This window comes from Schistocerca nitens, chromosome 6 (genome assembly GCF_023898315.1).
Source record: "Schistocerca nitens isolate TAMUIC-IGC-003100 chromosome 6, iqSchNite1.1, whole genome shotgun sequence".
Lineage (NCBI taxonomy): Eukaryota > Metazoa > Arthropoda > Insecta > Orthoptera > Acrididae > Schistocerca > Schistocerca nitens.
The window spans coordinates 331,790,178-331,808,026 of NC_064619.1; the positions used below are offsets into that span (position 1 = coordinate 331,790,178).

At 44.6% G+C, this 17,849-nt stretch overlaps 1 protein-coding gene across 1 annotated transcript in view; it reads left to right on the top strand.

Moving 5' to 3' along the window:
- LOC126263347 (band 4.1-like protein 4A) overlaps nt 1–17,849 on the top strand; it is a 691,823-nt gene that overhangs the window by 648,236 nt on the left and 25,738 nt on the right. Inside the window, exons 11-13 of the mRNA XM_049960435.1 lie at nt 426–580; nt 6,566–6,684; nt 16,523–16,622. Coding sequence (XP_049816392.1) covers nt 426–580; nt 6,566–6,684; nt 16,523–16,622 — 374 coding nt within the window. The remainder of the gene's footprint in view (nt 1–425; nt 581–6,565; nt 6,685–16,522; nt 16,623–17,849) is intronic.

The window sequence follows — 17,849 nt, forward strand, 5'->3', positions numbered from 1 at the left end:
TAGTCTCAGAAAGATTGGGAACCTATTTTTTACCTGAACTAGATGGTTTCGTTTACCGAGTGCAGTGTTTAACATACGTTTTTGGTAAGACAACATTACTGTTTTCTTAAAAACATTGTTCATTAATGCCATGAAGGCTTTCTCGTCCGGTCTTTGCAGCAGTTAAAACTTCGAGGCTCAGACGCCATAGTTGAATGTATGAAACTATTTGCTAAAGTTTCGTCGCCATCTGCGGTACACGTCTTCTGAGCAGTCGACAGTTTTGCCTCTGGAGATGTTTTCCGCAGGTTGGGATTAAGCATTAGTAAATAGATCCATACATCGACCGCAGCCTCTCATACCTGAAGTTTTAACTGAAGCAACAGTGGACTCATACAACGTTTCAGATTTCACAGCCCGATACCGAGTTTCAATTTGTGTTGCAGAACGACGAGAACACGTACGGGTTCGAGACGCCGTCCAAGTCAGCGTGCAAGCACCTGTGGAAGTGCTGCGTGGAGCACCACGCCTTCTTCCGGCTGGTGCAGGTCTCGCCCACCACGCCCGACATCTTCTCTCTGGGATCGCGATTCAGGTACAGGTGAGACCAGGCCACCAGCGCCTCGCCCCTCTGCCCGACACACCGCCGATTGCATTAAAGTCGGAGCACAAGCTGGGAAGGATGACACGTGAAACATCCAGCAGTCAGCAGCAAGCAGTCAGGGAAAGCACTGAAAACCAAAGTCTGGAAGACCGAAAGGTGTTTTCAATCGCTGTCCTCTCGCCAGTACGCCATTACACGGGGTCTGACACTTACCTTGCGGATCATAGACAACCTATTGCCAGTAAAATCCTATTTATTCTTTTCTTTAGAAAATATACTGAAGGAGCTTAACGCACATCTAAAGAAATATAATATTTCTTTATGAACACGGGCGTCCGCAGAAATGTATCCGAGAGGGGACCAGATCTGCAATTATCGCTTTTCATATAACTGACGCGAAGAATTTGAAGACGTATCGTGTCCTATGAACAAAATTTGGCATGACGTTCACGAAGTTTGAGAGTTATCGACACAAAATGTATTTATAAACGTTGGCTGTTTTCAAGTCTAAAATGTATGCAACACCATTAGTGTATGCAAAAGTACATCTATTTGTACATATTATTAATCAGCTAAGGGTCACAAAATTTCACCACTTCTAGAAATGCACGAAACTTCTGCGTTGAATTAATCGTCTTTACTCCAGATTCTAGGAGGAGGCAAGTGCCTCCTGTTTCTTCCGCTTCTTACCTCTCCCCACGGCTACGATACACCCTCCATACACTTGCATACTCCTTTAAACCTGCTTTGCTGTAATGGATGTATTACAATTATGTTGAAAGTTCTTTCTACCAGCACAATAACAAACGGTACAGTTTCAATCAACAATGTCAAAATCTAGAATGAGATTTTCACTCTGCAGCGGAGTGTGCGATGATATGAAACTTCCTGGCAGATTAAAACTGTGTGCCGACCGAGACTCGAACTCGGGACCTTTGCCTTTCGCGGGCAAGTGCTCTACCATCTGAGCTACCGAAGCACGACTCACGCCCGGTACTCACAGCTTTACTTCTGCCAGTACCTCGTCCCCTACCTTCCAAACTTTACAGAAGCTCTCCTGCGAACTTTGCAGAACTAGCGCTCCTGAAAGAAAGGATATTGCGGAGACAAGGCTTAGCCACAGCCTGGGGGATGTTTCCAGAATGATATTTTCACTCTGCAGCGTAGTGTGCGCTGATATGAAACTTCCTGGCAGATTAAAACTTCGGTAGCTCAAATGGTAGAGCACTTGCCCGCGAAAGGCAAAGGTCCCGAGTTCGAGTCTCGGTCGGGCACACAGTTTTAATCCGTCAGGAAGTTTCATATCAGCGCACACTCCGCTGCAGAGTGAAAATCTCATTCTGGAAACATCCCCCAGGCTGTGGCTAAGCCATGTCTCCGCAATATCCTTTCTTTCAGGAGTGCTAGTTCTGCAAGGTTCGCAGGAGAGCTTCTGTGTAGCTTGGAAGGTAGGGGACGAGGTACTGGCAAAAGTAAAGCTGTGAGTACCGGGCGTGAGTCGTGCTTCGGTACCTCAGATGGTAGAGCACTTGCCCGCGAAAGGCAAAGGTCCCGAGTTCGAGTCTCGGTCGGGCACACAGTTTTAATCTGCCAGGAAGTTTCATATCAGCGCACACTCCGCTGCAGAGTGAAAATATCATTCTGGAAACATCCCCCAGGCTGTGGCTAAGCCATGTCTCCGCAATATCCTTTCTTTCAGGAGTGCTAGTTCTGCAAGGTTCGCAGGAGAGCTTCTGTAAAGTTTGGAAGGTAGGGGACGAGGTACTGGCAGAAGAAAAGCTGTGAGTACCGGGCGTGAGTCGTCCTTCGGTAGCTCAGATGGTAGAGCACTTGCCCGCGAAAGGCAAAGGTCCCGAGTTCGAGTCTCGGTCGGGCACACAGTTTTAATCTGCCTGGAAGTTTCAATGTCAAAATCTGTCGCTCATGTACAGATGCTATAAGCATTGGTTTTGCTTTTTTCCGTCTGTCTTGTAAGATAAGTCGTGTGGTCAGCATTGCCATCCTGGTCTTGCCCGACGTCGGCTTCTAACAGTTTTCCATTCTTCTACAAATAGCTCGGGTTAGTATACTGCCACCTCCGTAGCCAAGTGGTCAGCATGTTTGACTGCTATACGAAAGATTCTCAATTCTTCCAAGTATTTTTCCTGGATGCTGGGACTGGAACTGTATGCACTCAGTCTCGTGATGGCTACTTGAGTAAGGAATAGCGGCTCCAAGGTCTGGTAAACTGAAAACCGCCGGGAGAATTGTGCAATGACACCGTGCCCCTCCATGCCGCATCCTGATGACGCCACGGGTTCGGATGACACACGGCCGACCGGTACTGATTGCCTCTCAGAGCCAGTACGCGCAGGTGTTTTTTATTTTTTATTTTGCAACGTGATTAATTAAACTAATATTTACACCTGCCAGCACCTGGCAAATCTTAGTCTCTCTCTCTCTCTCCCCGTCCGAAAAGGCCTCGCAAGACTCAACGGTACCGACCGACTGGCGTGTCTTCTTGAGCCGACAGGCGTCATTGGATGCGGATATTGAGGGACCTGAGGTCAGCACAATGTTCTGCCGGTCGGTGTCAGTTTTCGCGATCGGAGCCGCTACTTCTCAGTAGCCCAACAAGGGCCGAGTGCACGTCGCTTGCCAACAGCGCTAGGCAGACCCGAACAGTTAACTATCCAAGTGCTAACCCAGCCCGACAGCGCTTAACTTCGGTGATCTGACGGAATCCGGTGTTACCACAGTGGCAAGGCCATTCGCGACAACTCTTAGGAATCTGAATTATCAGATTCGTCTAGAAGTTTGAGGGTATTTCACCTGTCACAATATATCTCTTTTATCTATCATATAAGTAACTGGAAAAGAGCTATGTCGCAACGTATTCTTTCTCTCACGATTATTGCTATGTGCTGTTGCAATTTTCTGATTTTACGATTTTTCGGACCTAGTCAGGTTCGTGTCAAAGGAGCAAAAGTTTCATTCGTGTTAAATACATTAAAAACTATAGATAAAGCGAACACTGCATCTATGTTTAAATGGCGACATTTGTGAAGTGCACTGACAAGAGTTTTTTCGAAAATAGCGGAGAACTAAATGGTTTTCGGTATTTTATGTAAACTTCACAAAAGTACACTTTCAGGTAGCTATTTTTTAAGCCTTGACGCTCCTTGAGTTTATTCGTGACATCCTTTCGGCCAGCTTCAGTGGACAAGAGCCATCGCAGCGAGTTTTTGTGGCGTCAGGTGTAGGTACAGGCTTCGGGCGACGCCCTCATTAACTAATTGGCTCTTTACCCGCTTCACTACCACCTTCTCCTTCCCCTCCCCTCGCCTCCCTTACACCCGCAGCACATAACGCCACTGGCCGCGCAAGGGTGGAGCTGCCATTTCTGCAGCGCTTCCTGAAATCCGCGTGGTACGACCCGTCGTGCACAAGCGAGACGTTGATGGTGAAGGCCTCAAACGCTTGCGCGGAGGGACGTGACTTCGGGGAACCTAGTCTCGTACTTGGAGGAACCGACCCTCTCTAACCCACTTAAGGCAAATTCCGACGTGATATTTTCGACAGTCACCGCGCGTCCTTGTCCGCTCTGCGATCCGATTCCCTCGCTGTGACAAGACACTGAGAGTTACCAACAGCAGGAGCATCATTACTAGGGTTACCCATTAAATAACGAGAGTTTTATTACAAATTTCTTTTATAAATCTGCACAGGAAATGAACGTTGGTTTATTTTTTCAACAAAATCATTCTGCTTTGCAATACACCTTGCGCGCCTCTCTATAAACTCGCGAACTGTACCCTTGTTCTGCGCAGACGTAAATGGTGTGGGTTGTCGTGTAACAGCAGTACTCCTCGCCGGGCTTCAGTTGTCTTGCAACTTGCTGAAGCGAGCGCTACCAACAGCCTAGCCATTCTCTTGGAAATGCATCTACAGAAGATTCTTGGTGTCCCAAAAGGTTGCCAGCAACATTTTCGCAGTGGATGTCTGTGCCTTGAATGTTATATTCACTCTATATGATGAGTGTTTTCCCCATCAATTTTGTTACTCTGATTCGTAATGGAGCATCCAGTTCTCACCTCCAGCCGCAGTTCTGTTGAGAATAAAAATCCTACATCACGTGTATCCGTTTGGTTGGCTGCCTTTGATGAAACTTTTCACAGTGCAAAGAACACTGTTGGGTCGAAAACAGGTCGCACACTAGTATGCGACGACAAATCGTTCTTCACTACTGTGAAGTCGCTTTTATTCTGTGCCTAGCTGATATGTTTATACGATATTCTGTTTTCGTAGACAATGGGTATTAGGGTAGCTCTGATACGACATTCTTTAAAATTTATGATGGTTTTTTGCATGGCCTCCCAGTTTGGTTCTATTTCATGAAAAAATTTGGAAACAATAGGATAAGGAAAAGTGTGTTCCTGGGCCTTCAAAATCGGAGATTGCATGGTGCGTGAGTGTGTGTGTGGGGAGGGGGGGGGGGGGGGTACGGGAGGGGGCACACCAATTTCCCAAAATATTACTTCTGCATGGCAAATTCATTCCTTACCAAATGTAGGCAGGTAGTTTACTTTAATTTCCCTAATTGAATGCCATCTCATTTCACTGATCGCCCTGGTTGGGTTGGCGTGACGCATCAGTGGACCCAAGAGAGGTAGAGGGCAGAGCGAGCCGTGCCATTCCTTTTTACAGCCAACCCAGTCCAGGACACTGAAATTCCATGAAGATGGACATTTGAGACACCTTATTCATAAAATGTCGACCGATCGGGAATTACATCATGAGCTCTCCCAGAACTATGCAGAATGCGGAGCAATTGTAGTTGGATGACATTACGACCGTAAACATAGCCTTCCCAGTGCCATTATAAATTTTGTCAAGCCAGTAAATCAGCTGGCCTAGGTTCGAGAAAGTGCTTTAAGAGGTAGGTCACACAACTCAGTCACGTCATTCAACATTGTAATTGTACCTACATCAACATTTTTATATGGTACCCTCTGCACATGTGCTTGCGGAGGATTTAACATGGTATAAGGTAGCAGTTAGACATCAACCCAATTACTCACGAAATAGATAGGTCAATAAAGCAGCCAAGAAGGTCAAAATATAAAAAAAGAAGAAGTGGAGGAAAGGATTACAGTAAACATTTTTAACATAAACGTGAGAAAGATCACTATGCATTTTTCCAGTGTTCACGGTATGCTTTCATTCTTAGCTACTTCCACAGTAAGTTTTGTAACATTAAAAAACCCCTTTCATCAAAGGCTAGTAAACACAAATCAGTGAAATATTTACTATTTATGTGCATATAGTTAGTAAACTTTTAAGTTCTTTGTATAAAATTATGGATTGTACGAGGGGTAGTCATAACTGTCTATTTATCATTTTGAAAAATAAAGCTACACAATTAATGTTTTGTTTATTTGCAAGTACATGTCTGCAGTCATCGTACGCCTTGAAATTCCCGCACACAGAAATGTAGTACGCCGTTAGAGGAGCCAATACCGACATGAAAGAAGTCAGCTGGGCTGCCCTGACACAGCTCCAACGTTTTCGCTGCTGCCGAAAACGAATTACCGCACGCGACTCCATTTTGTCAATGGGCTAGGCCTTTTGTTTTGGCGTCCTACGGTACTGTGGCGCGGGGTATTCCAAAGTGTACCATGTCTGCAAACAAACAAATAATATATAACTTCTCTTTTTTCGAGATGATAAAAAAAAGTTTATTATTACCCTTCGCAGTATTGGATGACTGGTGAAACTCGTAATAAAACTGAACACAGTGCAAAAATCTTAAAATTATAGATTTGGTTAAGTTACTACAAAATGTCGAAATATGCATGAAGACTATATCGCATAAAAGTTAAGCTAAGGGCCTAAAAGATGATGAATTTAACGTATCGGAGAAAGGCTGTACAAACCCCTCTCGAGTGAACCAGTGAGTAATTGGAGCTGTACTGTGAGTGTTGTGTGTGGCTGTGTGTGCAGCGGGCGCACGGAGAAACAGGCCCAGCGCGACGCGCAGCTGCGCCTGCGCAGTCCGCCGCAGTTCACGCGCACGCCCAGCCGGCGCTACCAGCGGCGCATCGTCGAGGGCGCGCAGGACGGTGAGTACCTCACAACGTCCAACTATTCTCTCCAATCTACTCGATTTATAATCTGTACATTAATCTATACATAAAAGTTTGGTGGGTGTGTGTGTGTGTGTGTGTGTGTGTGTGTGTGTGTGTGTGTACGTAGTGACAGACGTTTTTCCATGACCACCCACTGCCACCCCCTCGTGGCTGTGGTGGTAGACGGCCCTTGGTCTCATGCTGTTATGTGTTCTTCATAACAATAAACCGTAAACGTTACACCAAGCATTCTTCCGCGTTTTCTTGAATCTCGTTGGATTTCGTTTCACGCGGAGCGGAAGCTAATCTGTGTCCAGTTAAGTACAATCATAAGGATACGTGTTATGCTGTGTTAGAAGCATGTAGAGTGTGCGATAATGCGGGACAAAACCTTTACCGGCGCATGGCCAGCCAGCTGGCCCACCTATCCTGCAATGATGTCCGAGGTTGCAGTTCAGACGTAAAAAGCCACGAGCAGAGAAACAATATAGCTTCGAATGTCATTTAATTTTTAAAGAGAATGAAATAATATTCGGCGAATCTCCAGCACTATCGCGCGCTTCTTAGGTGGCCAGACGGCAAGCATAAAATTCTCTCATTCGGGAGAAGAAATAAAAACTTTGAGGTTCGCCGATGACACTGTAATTCTGTCAGAGACAGCAAAGGACTTGGAAGAGCAGTTGAACGGCATGGACAGTGTCTTGAAAGGAGCATATAAGATGAACATCAACAAAAGCAAAACGAGGATAATGGAATGTAGTCGAATTAAGTCGTGTGATGCTGAGGGTATTAGATTAGGAAATGAGACACTTAAAGTAGTAAAGGAGTTTTGCTATTTGGGGAGCAAAATAACTGACGATGGTCGAAGTAGAGAGGATATAAAATGTTGACTGGCAATGGCAAGGAAAGCGTTTCTGAAGAAGAGACATTTGATAACATCGAATATAGATTTAAGTGTCAGGAAGTCGTGTCTGAAAGTATTTGTATGGAGTGTAGCCATGTATGGAAGTGAAACATGGACGATAAACAGTTTGGTCAAGAAGAGAATAGAAGCTTTCGAAATGTGGTGCTACAGAAGAATGCTGAAGATTAGATGGATAGATCACATAACTAATGAGGTGCTGTTGAATAGAATTCGGGAAAAGAGGAGTTTGTGGCACAACTTGACAAGAAGAAGGGACCGGTTGGTAGGACATGTTCTGAGGCATCAAGGGAGCACAAATTTAGCATTGGAGGGCAGCGTGGAGGGTAAAAATCGTACACTAAGCAGATTCAGAACGATGTAGATTGCAGTAAGTACTGGGAGATGAAGAGGCTTGCACAGGATAGAGTAGCATGGAGAGCTGCATCAAACCAGTCTCAGGACTGAAGACCACAACAACAACATCTAACATAGTGTTCTAATTACAAACAAGAGTGATCAAAATTCCTAATTTAAACACAGGGTAATTTCTCTGAGCGAGCTGCGTGTGATGCAAAATCATACAGCAGGGATTTCACCGTGTTGTTGCATACAGACGCCACTGAAGGTATTAATTAGAGTCAATTGTATAGTAATCACTTAGTAACTTCCTTATCCGAATCCGAGAAATACATTTCAAAAATGGTTCAAATGGCTCTGAGCACTATGGGACTTAACATCTATGGTCATCAGTCCCCTATAACTTAGAACTACTTAAACTTAACTAACCTACGGACATCACACAACACCCAGTCATCACGAGGCAGAGAAAATCCCTGACCCCGCCGGGAATCGAACCTGGGAACCCGGGCGCGGGAGAAATACATTTCAGTTGTGGAATTGTCATCTGCTACGTTTATATCGAGTCGACCAACAACAGAATCTACGAAGCCACCTAGGCGCCACATTTTCTCCTCTTCTTTTATGACGTGCCGTTCTATATTCCGCCAGCGTTCGGCAGTGACCTGTGAAAAACTGCGTGCTTTAGTTGCAGAGCGTCTGGCAGTTTCACATTTCTCGCGACAAATTTAACTTGGCTCCAGATCAGTTCTGTTTCGTTCATATTGTAATGCTTCAGTGGCAAATGTAAAGATGCCGCATTTGTATGGTGTGAAAATGATTGTTTTTCATGTTTCTACGACACTTGTCACTATGGTTCGTGTGAGACTACACCTGTGTTATAGTCCAAATAAAGAGTATTTGGTTTTGCATTTTTGTCCTAAAAATTGAATTGTTATGTTTCCTTTATTTAAGCAATCTTTCATAAAATATCGATAATTAAGAATTTATATTTGAAATGAAAACAGGAATTTTGCGTGCAGTATGCAATTAGAAACAAAAAGACATGCATTATTTGTAAAAAAAATTGATGAATTTTACAAGTACGAGGTGAAGGTATTTCAGATTGAACGAGAAATAAAGAATGACCAAGGCGAGACATGAACCGATTCCGCCATACATCCGTTGTGTATTTGTATCTCAAGTGTATCAAATACAGTCCCTCGGAAAACTTCAACCCCGATTTTTCCTGTAAATTTATGAAAAACACTAAGAACAACCTATTTCTCGGCACTTTTTAACAATGTTCCACAAGCATGTTTCGCTACGGAGCAGGAAGCAGCCTCAGCCATTTTCATGCCACCAATTTAACAGCGCGACAATCAGAACACAATAGTCAGACGCTGTGACTGTACACGATTTTTAAAGTAAAAACTACACTGCTAAAGCGTGATTAAGAAAAACATGATGGCTGCTAATACGTTACAATATCTTAAAGTTTCATTTAACGTAACTTAGCAATACATAGTGGACCTACTTCCTAGAGCGTAACAATACCAGCGTAGGTGTGCTATGGCTTCTGATGAATCATTGCGTTCGTGTTTGTATACCTCAGGTTTATTCTTGTGATGAGCAGAGTATAGTAAGGGAGTTTGGTCACGGTGCGTAGCAGTGAGTGTGTGTGGCGAGCAAAAGTCCACGAAATATGGAGCTATAAATACTCTTAGGAAAAAGCTACATTTTCTGTGACACGAATTTTACTGTACATGTGAAAACGCATTAATTGTTTCATTCGACCGACATAATACGATGCTTGTGCGGGTTTCGTCATTCAGACTTTAATAACGACGTACAATATCAAATAGACCAGCTTTTAATCTCTCAGAGCGTTTTCGTCAGTCACACCTGACCGACGATCAACTAAGACACGATCAACTAAGACACAAAGAAAAAAATCCAGATAGAGCCAAAGATAAAAATAATCGTAACTCACACCTAAATAATTTCGCAGTACAGTACAGTGATTTCGGATAAGCATTTCGCTTTTTATTCCTCATAATTTAGCGCGACTTCGTCAGTGACTTCACTAATACCTAACAAAATAAAGTAACTTCAATTTCCTTCCACCTTCATTTAAATACTATTACTTTAAGACAATATTACTAAAGTAACAATCTGCCCCGTGGTGTTACTCGCAGTTAAGTATGTTTGGGTAACGTCATGTTACCGCAAGTAGGGAAGGAACAGAGTGAGGATTGTATAAGCGAGTTTAGTCGCTAATACGGTTAAGTCCAAAAGTCGTAAAGCATATGGCGTTTTCTAAGAGAACTAAGTGTTCCACATCGCACATTGTATTGAGATAACAACCAATCACAATTACCCACTTCCACCCACCACCGTACGGATGAAACACGTTGACGACCCTACCACCATTATATTGCATCGTGAATGAAACGCTTAAAACATTTTCACGCATACAATAAATTCCTTAAGTCATACACCATTTATCTTTACCTAAGAGTATTTGTTCTACCATATTTCGCAGATTTTTGCCAACAACATTCACCCACTGCCACGCACCGGGACCATACTGACAGGAAAACTGCATTCAATGTAACCTTAATGAGACGTACTTCTTTATGCCGCTCGTATGTAGAATGGTACTCATGCCGTATATTCTGACCTGCGCAACGTCGGGCTTCTCTGCAAGTTTTTTATACTTTTTTTTACCAAACAGCCTTCAATAGTTTCGAAAAAAAAAATAACAACGCACATCTAACAAGCTACCTTTGACACCCACAATAATATGTATACTGTAAACCCCTGGCACTGTGCCGATTTTATTTCATCAGGAGAGTGCCCTGAGATTTTTAGGTTAAAGTCCAAATTTCCCTGTTGTATGTTCATTAGCTTTTAAGGCTGCAAATGTTTTTTTAGTTTCCACGTCATTCATTAGTGATTATTTAAAGTTCATCTAGAATTTGTAGTTTTATGGACAATTCCGTAAATCACAAGGTCATACCGCCCCTGGAAAGTAATTCGTTGCCGTCGTCTGTCACCATTCCGTGTCAGCGTACAGCAGCTTAAGTAGTCGAGAAATCCTTGCAGGAATGCGTTTAGAACTTTTTTTCACTATAATGTAATATCAATAGACTCTGATAAACAGTGACGCATCAATAGCAAACCGGACGCTCGTCACATTATGGGCATTGTTAACGTGCAGTATGACGCTGCGAGAAACACTGTGAAATACTATTTCGTATTGAAATTAGTAATAACGAACCGAAACCTGAATATTCTAAGTTGACCTGTATAACATGCCTGTTTAAACATGGATATGTGTTTATAATTTATAAAACTGAAAAACCAGCTTTTTTATTGTGCGAATGACAAATTGAAAGCTTCGTGTCAAATTATCCTCACAGGTTACATTTCATCAAACTCACACTCATGCAATGGCAAACGGACCTGGAGCCCGAAAACCGACGGACAACGAATATTCCCGAGGTTGACTCCTAACTTCTCCTCACGCGTCTCCCCAACCGATTATTTCCGAAGCAGAATCTCAGACTGATACGTTACAAAATGACTCAGAACATTTATTTCCGTCAACGAACACCCCGAGCCCCCTCCTCCGCCAGTCTATCGGAATTCCTTAAGAATTTTCGATTTCCCAGACAAATCACCCCTCTGCTTAGGAATCGGTACATATAAATCCTGACTAGTGGTCAGTGAGATTTTAGACATTCCTCGTGAAGAAACTGTCGTAATAATGAGCCAATAAACGTTTTTCATATACCAGCTGCCACGCCGCCGTAATATTCGATTCGGATATTGCAGAGGCCACATCCTTGTGATCATAAAAAAATACTGTTATCAGACGTTTACAGCCGTGGTTCAGTATGATCATCTTGATACATGCATTCTCCTGCGGGAAGAAATACTGGTGACAGATGATCATTTACAATAGTATCACGTACTCCTTCTTATAGTGTGACCACTGGATCCACTGTTCAGTCAAAACAGTATGGCTAGCTCCTTACTAGCGTTTTGATCCATCTTTGTAATGTAATATTGCAGCGATTATACGTAGCATGGATTCAACAAGTCCCTGGTAGGTTTCCTGACGTATGTGGTACGAGGTGTCTACGCAAAGGTCACACAATTCGGTATATACAGACAAATGGTTTATGTGCGCCCGATAGCGATGTGTTCCATCTGTTTTATATCACGCAAATTTAGTGGCCAAGACGACGACATGAATTCGCTCTCATGCTCCTCAAACCACTTCAGCACTATTCTGGCCTTGTACGTGGACAGTTGTCCTGCTGAAAGAAGTCATGAAGAAATGCAGGTGATCCGCAATAAAGTTCGCACTTGCCACGGTACCTTACTTTACTACCAAAGTGTCACAGAAGACCAGGCAAATGTTCTCCATAGCGTAATGCTGCCCCTGCCAGCTTGCGTCTGTACGAGGTGCTTTCAAGTTCTAAGGCCTCCGATTTTTTTTCTAATTAACTACTCACCCGAAATCGATGAAACTGGCGTTACTTCTCGACGTAATCGCCCTGCAGACGTACACATTTTTCACAACGCTGACGCTATGATTCCATGGCAGCGGCGAAGGCTTCTTTTGGAGTCTGTTTTGACCAGTGGAAAATCGATGAGGCAATAGCAGCACGGCTGGTGAATGTGCGGCCACGGAGAGTGTCTTTCATTGTTGGAAAAAGCCAAAAGTCACTAGGAGCCAAGTCAGGTGAATAGGGAGCATGAGGAATCACTTCAAAGTTGTTATCACGAAGAAACTGTTGCGTAATGTTAGCTGGATGTGCGGGTGCGTTGTCTTGGTGAAACAGCACACGCGCAGCCCTTCCCGGACGTTTTTGATGCAGTGCAGGAAGGAATTTGTTCTTCAAAACATTTTCGTAGGATGCACCTGTTACCGTAGTACCCTTTGGAACGCAATGGGTAAGGATTACGCCCTTGCTGTCCCAGAACATGGACACCATCATTTTTTCAGCACTGGCAGTTACCCGAAATTTTTTTGGTGGCGGTGAATCTGTGTGCTTCCATTGGGCTGACTGGCGCTTTGTTTCTGGATTGAAAAACGGCATCCACGTCTCATCCATTGTCACAACCAACGAAAAGAAAGTCGCATTCATGCTGTCGTTGCGCGTCAACATTGCTTGGCAACATGTCACACGGGCAGCCATGTGGTCGTCCGTCAGCATTCGTGGCACCCACCTGGATGACACTTTTCGCATTTTCAGGTCGTCATGCAGGATTGTGTACACAGAACCCACAGAAATGCCAACTCTGGAGGCGATCTGTTCAACAGTCATTCGGCGATCCCCCAAAACAATTCTCTCCACTTTCTCGATCATGTCGTCAGACCGGCTTGTGCTAGCCCGAGGTTGTTTCGGTTTGTTGTCACACGATGTTCTGCCTTCATTGAACTGTCGCACCCACGAACGCACTTTCGACACATCCATAACTCCATCACCACATGTCTCCTTCAACTGTCGATGAATTTCAATTGATTTCACACCACGCAAATTCAGAAAACGAATGATTGCACGCTGTTCAAGTAAGGAAAACGTCACCATTTTAAATATTTAAAACAGTTCTCATTCTCGCCGCTGGCGGTAAAATTCCATCTGCCGTACGGTGCTGCCATCTCTGGGACGTATTGACAAAGAACGCGGCCTCATTTTAAAACAATGCGCATGTTTCTATCTCTTTCCAGTCCGGAGAAAAAAAATCGGAGGCCTTAGAACTTGAATGCACCTCGTAGCACCTAGAGTAGCTGTTCGCCTAGATGACGGCGTATCCGGACACGGCTATCGATCTGGTTTAACAAGAAACGTGATTTACCTGATCAGGCGACAAGTTTCCACTGATCCGTGGTTCAGTCTCGATGATCACGTGCACATTGCAGTCATAATAGCCGATTCAACTTTGGAACACGTAGTGGTTGTCGGCTACAGATCCCAGTGTTCAACAACTGAACGGTTTGCTGAAAGAAACTTGTGGCTGCACCACCAGTGTACTTGATCGTCAGATGTGCCACAGATCTTTACGGAGCACGTGAGTCCACGACCTCCAGGTTCTGTAGTGAGACGTGGACGTCCCTACTCTTGATTTCACCGTCCTTCAAGCACTTTCCATAGATTCTCATGACAACAGCACGCCAACAGAAAACCAGCTTCGCTGTTTTCGAGAGGCTCGTACCAGAAAAATGTCGACACTCTTTGGAACAAAATGACGTATCTTTGCAGTTTCGCGCGGTAGCGTATTACGTTGCCTCCTCGACATCTTGGCGCACATTTTCCAGCAGATAACAGTGCAGCAATGAATGAAGTAACATTGTCGTTTGAGCAGCTCAAGGCCGTATTAAAGTGGTACGTGAAGTACGAAAAGTTGATGGAAGTAAAGTGGCAATGGCGTAATGTGTTCACAACTCAGCCACCAACATGTACAACAATTTATCGTACTCGGGATAAATTTGAAGCCGACACTACTACCGAGCAAGGTGGCGCACTGGTTAGCACATTGAAATCGCAATCGGGAAGACGATGGTTAAAATCCGCGTCCAGCCATCCTGATTTAGGTTTCCCGTGATTTCCCTAAATCGCTTCAGGCAAAGGCCGGGATGCATTCTTTGTAAGGGCGCGGACGACTTCCGTTCATATCCTTCCCTAATCCAATGGGACCGATGAGCTCCCTGTTTGGTCCCCTCCCCCAAATCAACCAAATAACCAACCAACAGACCGTACTGTTCAGAATGAGCAGAAGGAAAGTTCTAGCCTATCAAAGGCTCCTGTGTTGCAACATTTTACTTGGTCACCTCAAAAATCTGTAAAGTAGGGTGCGCATGGAAGCAGCGTACGACGAATTCTGAAGGCTACAAAGTGGAAAGTCTACATTCCAAGATCGCTGCACGCTATGGACGAGCACGACTCGGATCGGAGGATGGAGTAATGTGAGCAGTTTGAAGGCATGCTTCGCGAGGACGAACGGTTTGCAGGGATGATTATCAGGTCTGAGGATGCGGAATTCAAACTGAGCGGTACTGTAAACCGCCACAACTGCGTGTAGCGCGTCCCTGAAAATCCTCACGTTCACATAGACAAATATGTTAATCTACCAGGTGTTAACGTGTGGTGTTGTCTGTCGTTGCGCTGTATGATTGGCCCATTCTTCTTTGAAGTTATCGTAACTGGTGAGGAGTATCTTCATATGCTGCAAACATCGATTTTACTTGCCATCCGAAGGATTCTTGAAAAATGAAAGACTTTACGTACAGCAAGATGTCGCTCCGTCTCACTACAACAGATATGTCAGGGCATACTTGAATGAAAATCTACCTGGATGATGGGTAGGTCGAAGAGAAGCTGTTGAGTACCCACCACAGTCTCCAGACCTTACACCTCATGACTTCTACCGGTACATACGGGAGACCCTGAAAAATAAAGTTTATCAACGGAAGCCATCTACACTGAACGTGCTACAACAAAGTACCCAGGCGTCCTCTGCGACTATCACACCAGCAACACTGGCAGCTGTAGTTCTATCAACAGTTCAGCGGCATCGACGTTGTCTGGCTCCTGTTGGAGGTCACTTTGAACACATAATATAACTTCCTATGTTTCATAAATCCACATTACAAACACCCCACCCCAAGAAAAGTAGCTAGCTATTAAAACACAACGTTTCCAACTGAGTTGGCGTACTTTTTTTATGCGTTGGACGAGGAGGTATGAAACTCATATTACCGATCATTATTCTGTCAGTTGATCTTCTCATTACGAATTCTAACGAAAAAGGAGAACCATTTGCTGAGTGTCGTGGGTACCACAACACAACAACGTCTCAAACACACTATTCCCAGTACTACGTGAGAATGGAAGCCCGAGCAGGAACCTGCGGTACACTACTTTTTTAGCCACGATGTATACAAAAAACTCCAAAATTGTGGAAATTTGTCTGACAGTGGAGATACCTTAAAACGTTGGTTTTAATGAACCTCGTAAATTTTGTATAGCAGTTCGTTGTTGACTATAGACAGACGGCGAGTTGCGTCATCATCATGAACATTCGTCCTCCCACTCGTAAACAGACGACACCATTGATCTTCACTCATCACATTCGATCAGTATTCATCACAAATTTTGCGCTGTATGACAGTGCCTTCGAATTTTTTTTGCCACTAAAACGCATATCACAGAACAGATACCAAATTTTGTAGGATTGCAACAATCATAATGAACGGCTACTGTAGACCAAGAGAAACTATGCGAATTTCTTGTTATCGCAACTGTTAAGTACAAGAACTGCTATGTACGTGAATCAGCATAGTGACTGATCCGTTCCCCACATTACTCCCAGTGCTCCATGAAAATGGAGGTTAATTTCCAGATATCCCCCCTCCCCCCTCCCCCCCCCGGCCCACCACGCGCGCGCCCGGCCACACACACACACACACACACACACACACACACACACACACACACACACAGAGAGAGAGAGAGAGAGAGAGAGAGAGAGAGAATTTGAGAGATTATGTTACTAAAACTGTGTTTGTGCTTGCAGCGCCTAAAGTAGAGGAGACTCTCAACAAGGAAAACGCGCCGCCACCACCGCCAGTTCAGGAGCTGAAACCAATTTCGACAGTCCCTCAGCCAATACCTTCGTAAGTAGCAGAATGAAAATAGCATATATTTACTGTCTACAACCTTATAAAATGACAGCATATCCATACTGCAGGGTAAACAGTTTGCAGATGGTGCAGGTCCTACATCTACCTATAAGCACAGCACTTCGTTCATGCTGCATTGCATCTGTTTTCAATGTTATATCACTCAGAAAGGAAGATAACTACAACATCAGAAATATGGCGTTAAGCAGGGATGCTGAAAATTAATTGGTCTGGTATGACGAGAAGCGAAGAGGATCTCTGCAGAACTGACATGAAAAGAAATATGTTCAGAAGTCTAACTAGAAGTAGTGGCAGGGTCACAGGATACTCGGTGTTAAACCGTGATCTCTCTGGAGCTGCAGCTCCTGACATCACGCCATCCAGTATCCATCATAGCTTTTTCCCTGCAGCTTCATCCACGGATGCGCTCAACATATGTATTGCACACTTCTCCTCCCTCCACTCTCGGTCCATCTCGTCCTCCCCCTTCTCCATTTTGATCTCCTCCTCCCCTCTCTCTATGCTGTCTCCTCCTGCCCCAGTCTCTCTATCTCACCTGCCACCTCTCCCTATCCATCTCCTCCTGCCCCCTCTCCCTACACCTTCTCCTCCCTTTGTCACCCTATTCATTTCCTCCTGCGCTCCTCTCCTCATCATTCTCCTCCTCTCCCTATCCATCACCTCCTTTCTCTGTCCCCCTCCTTCTACCCTTTCACTGTCTCTCCACTCCTCTCTCCCCCCATCTCTCTGTCCATCCCCTCCTCTCTCCCTATCCATCTCCTCCTGGCTCCCACTCTGCCCATCCTCTCTTCTATTCATCTCAAACTTTCCCCAGCCATACCCATCTAAACATACAGCCTCTGCAAAACAGGTCGAGAAAGCAGGCCAATACTACTGCCACAAGGCACCTGTCATGCACACAGCCTGTATTGCAGGGGCTGAAGGAAAAAAAAACCCACATGATTGCCCATATCTCCTCTTTTCTTGGAGCTAAGAGGTTATAAGCCCCACAGTACTGACCATATCCTGCTTCCTCTGTTTTTCTCCATCTCTGCCTCCCCCTCTTCCTTTTCCACCTGCCCACCACCCCTCTTCACCTTCCACTTGCCTCATGCATCTCCCACTCTTCCCCTGTCCTTGTCTATTTCCTCCTCCCCCTTACTCTGTCAATCCCTTCCTCTATCCATCTCAACCTGTCCCCAGCCATGCTATGAGTACATG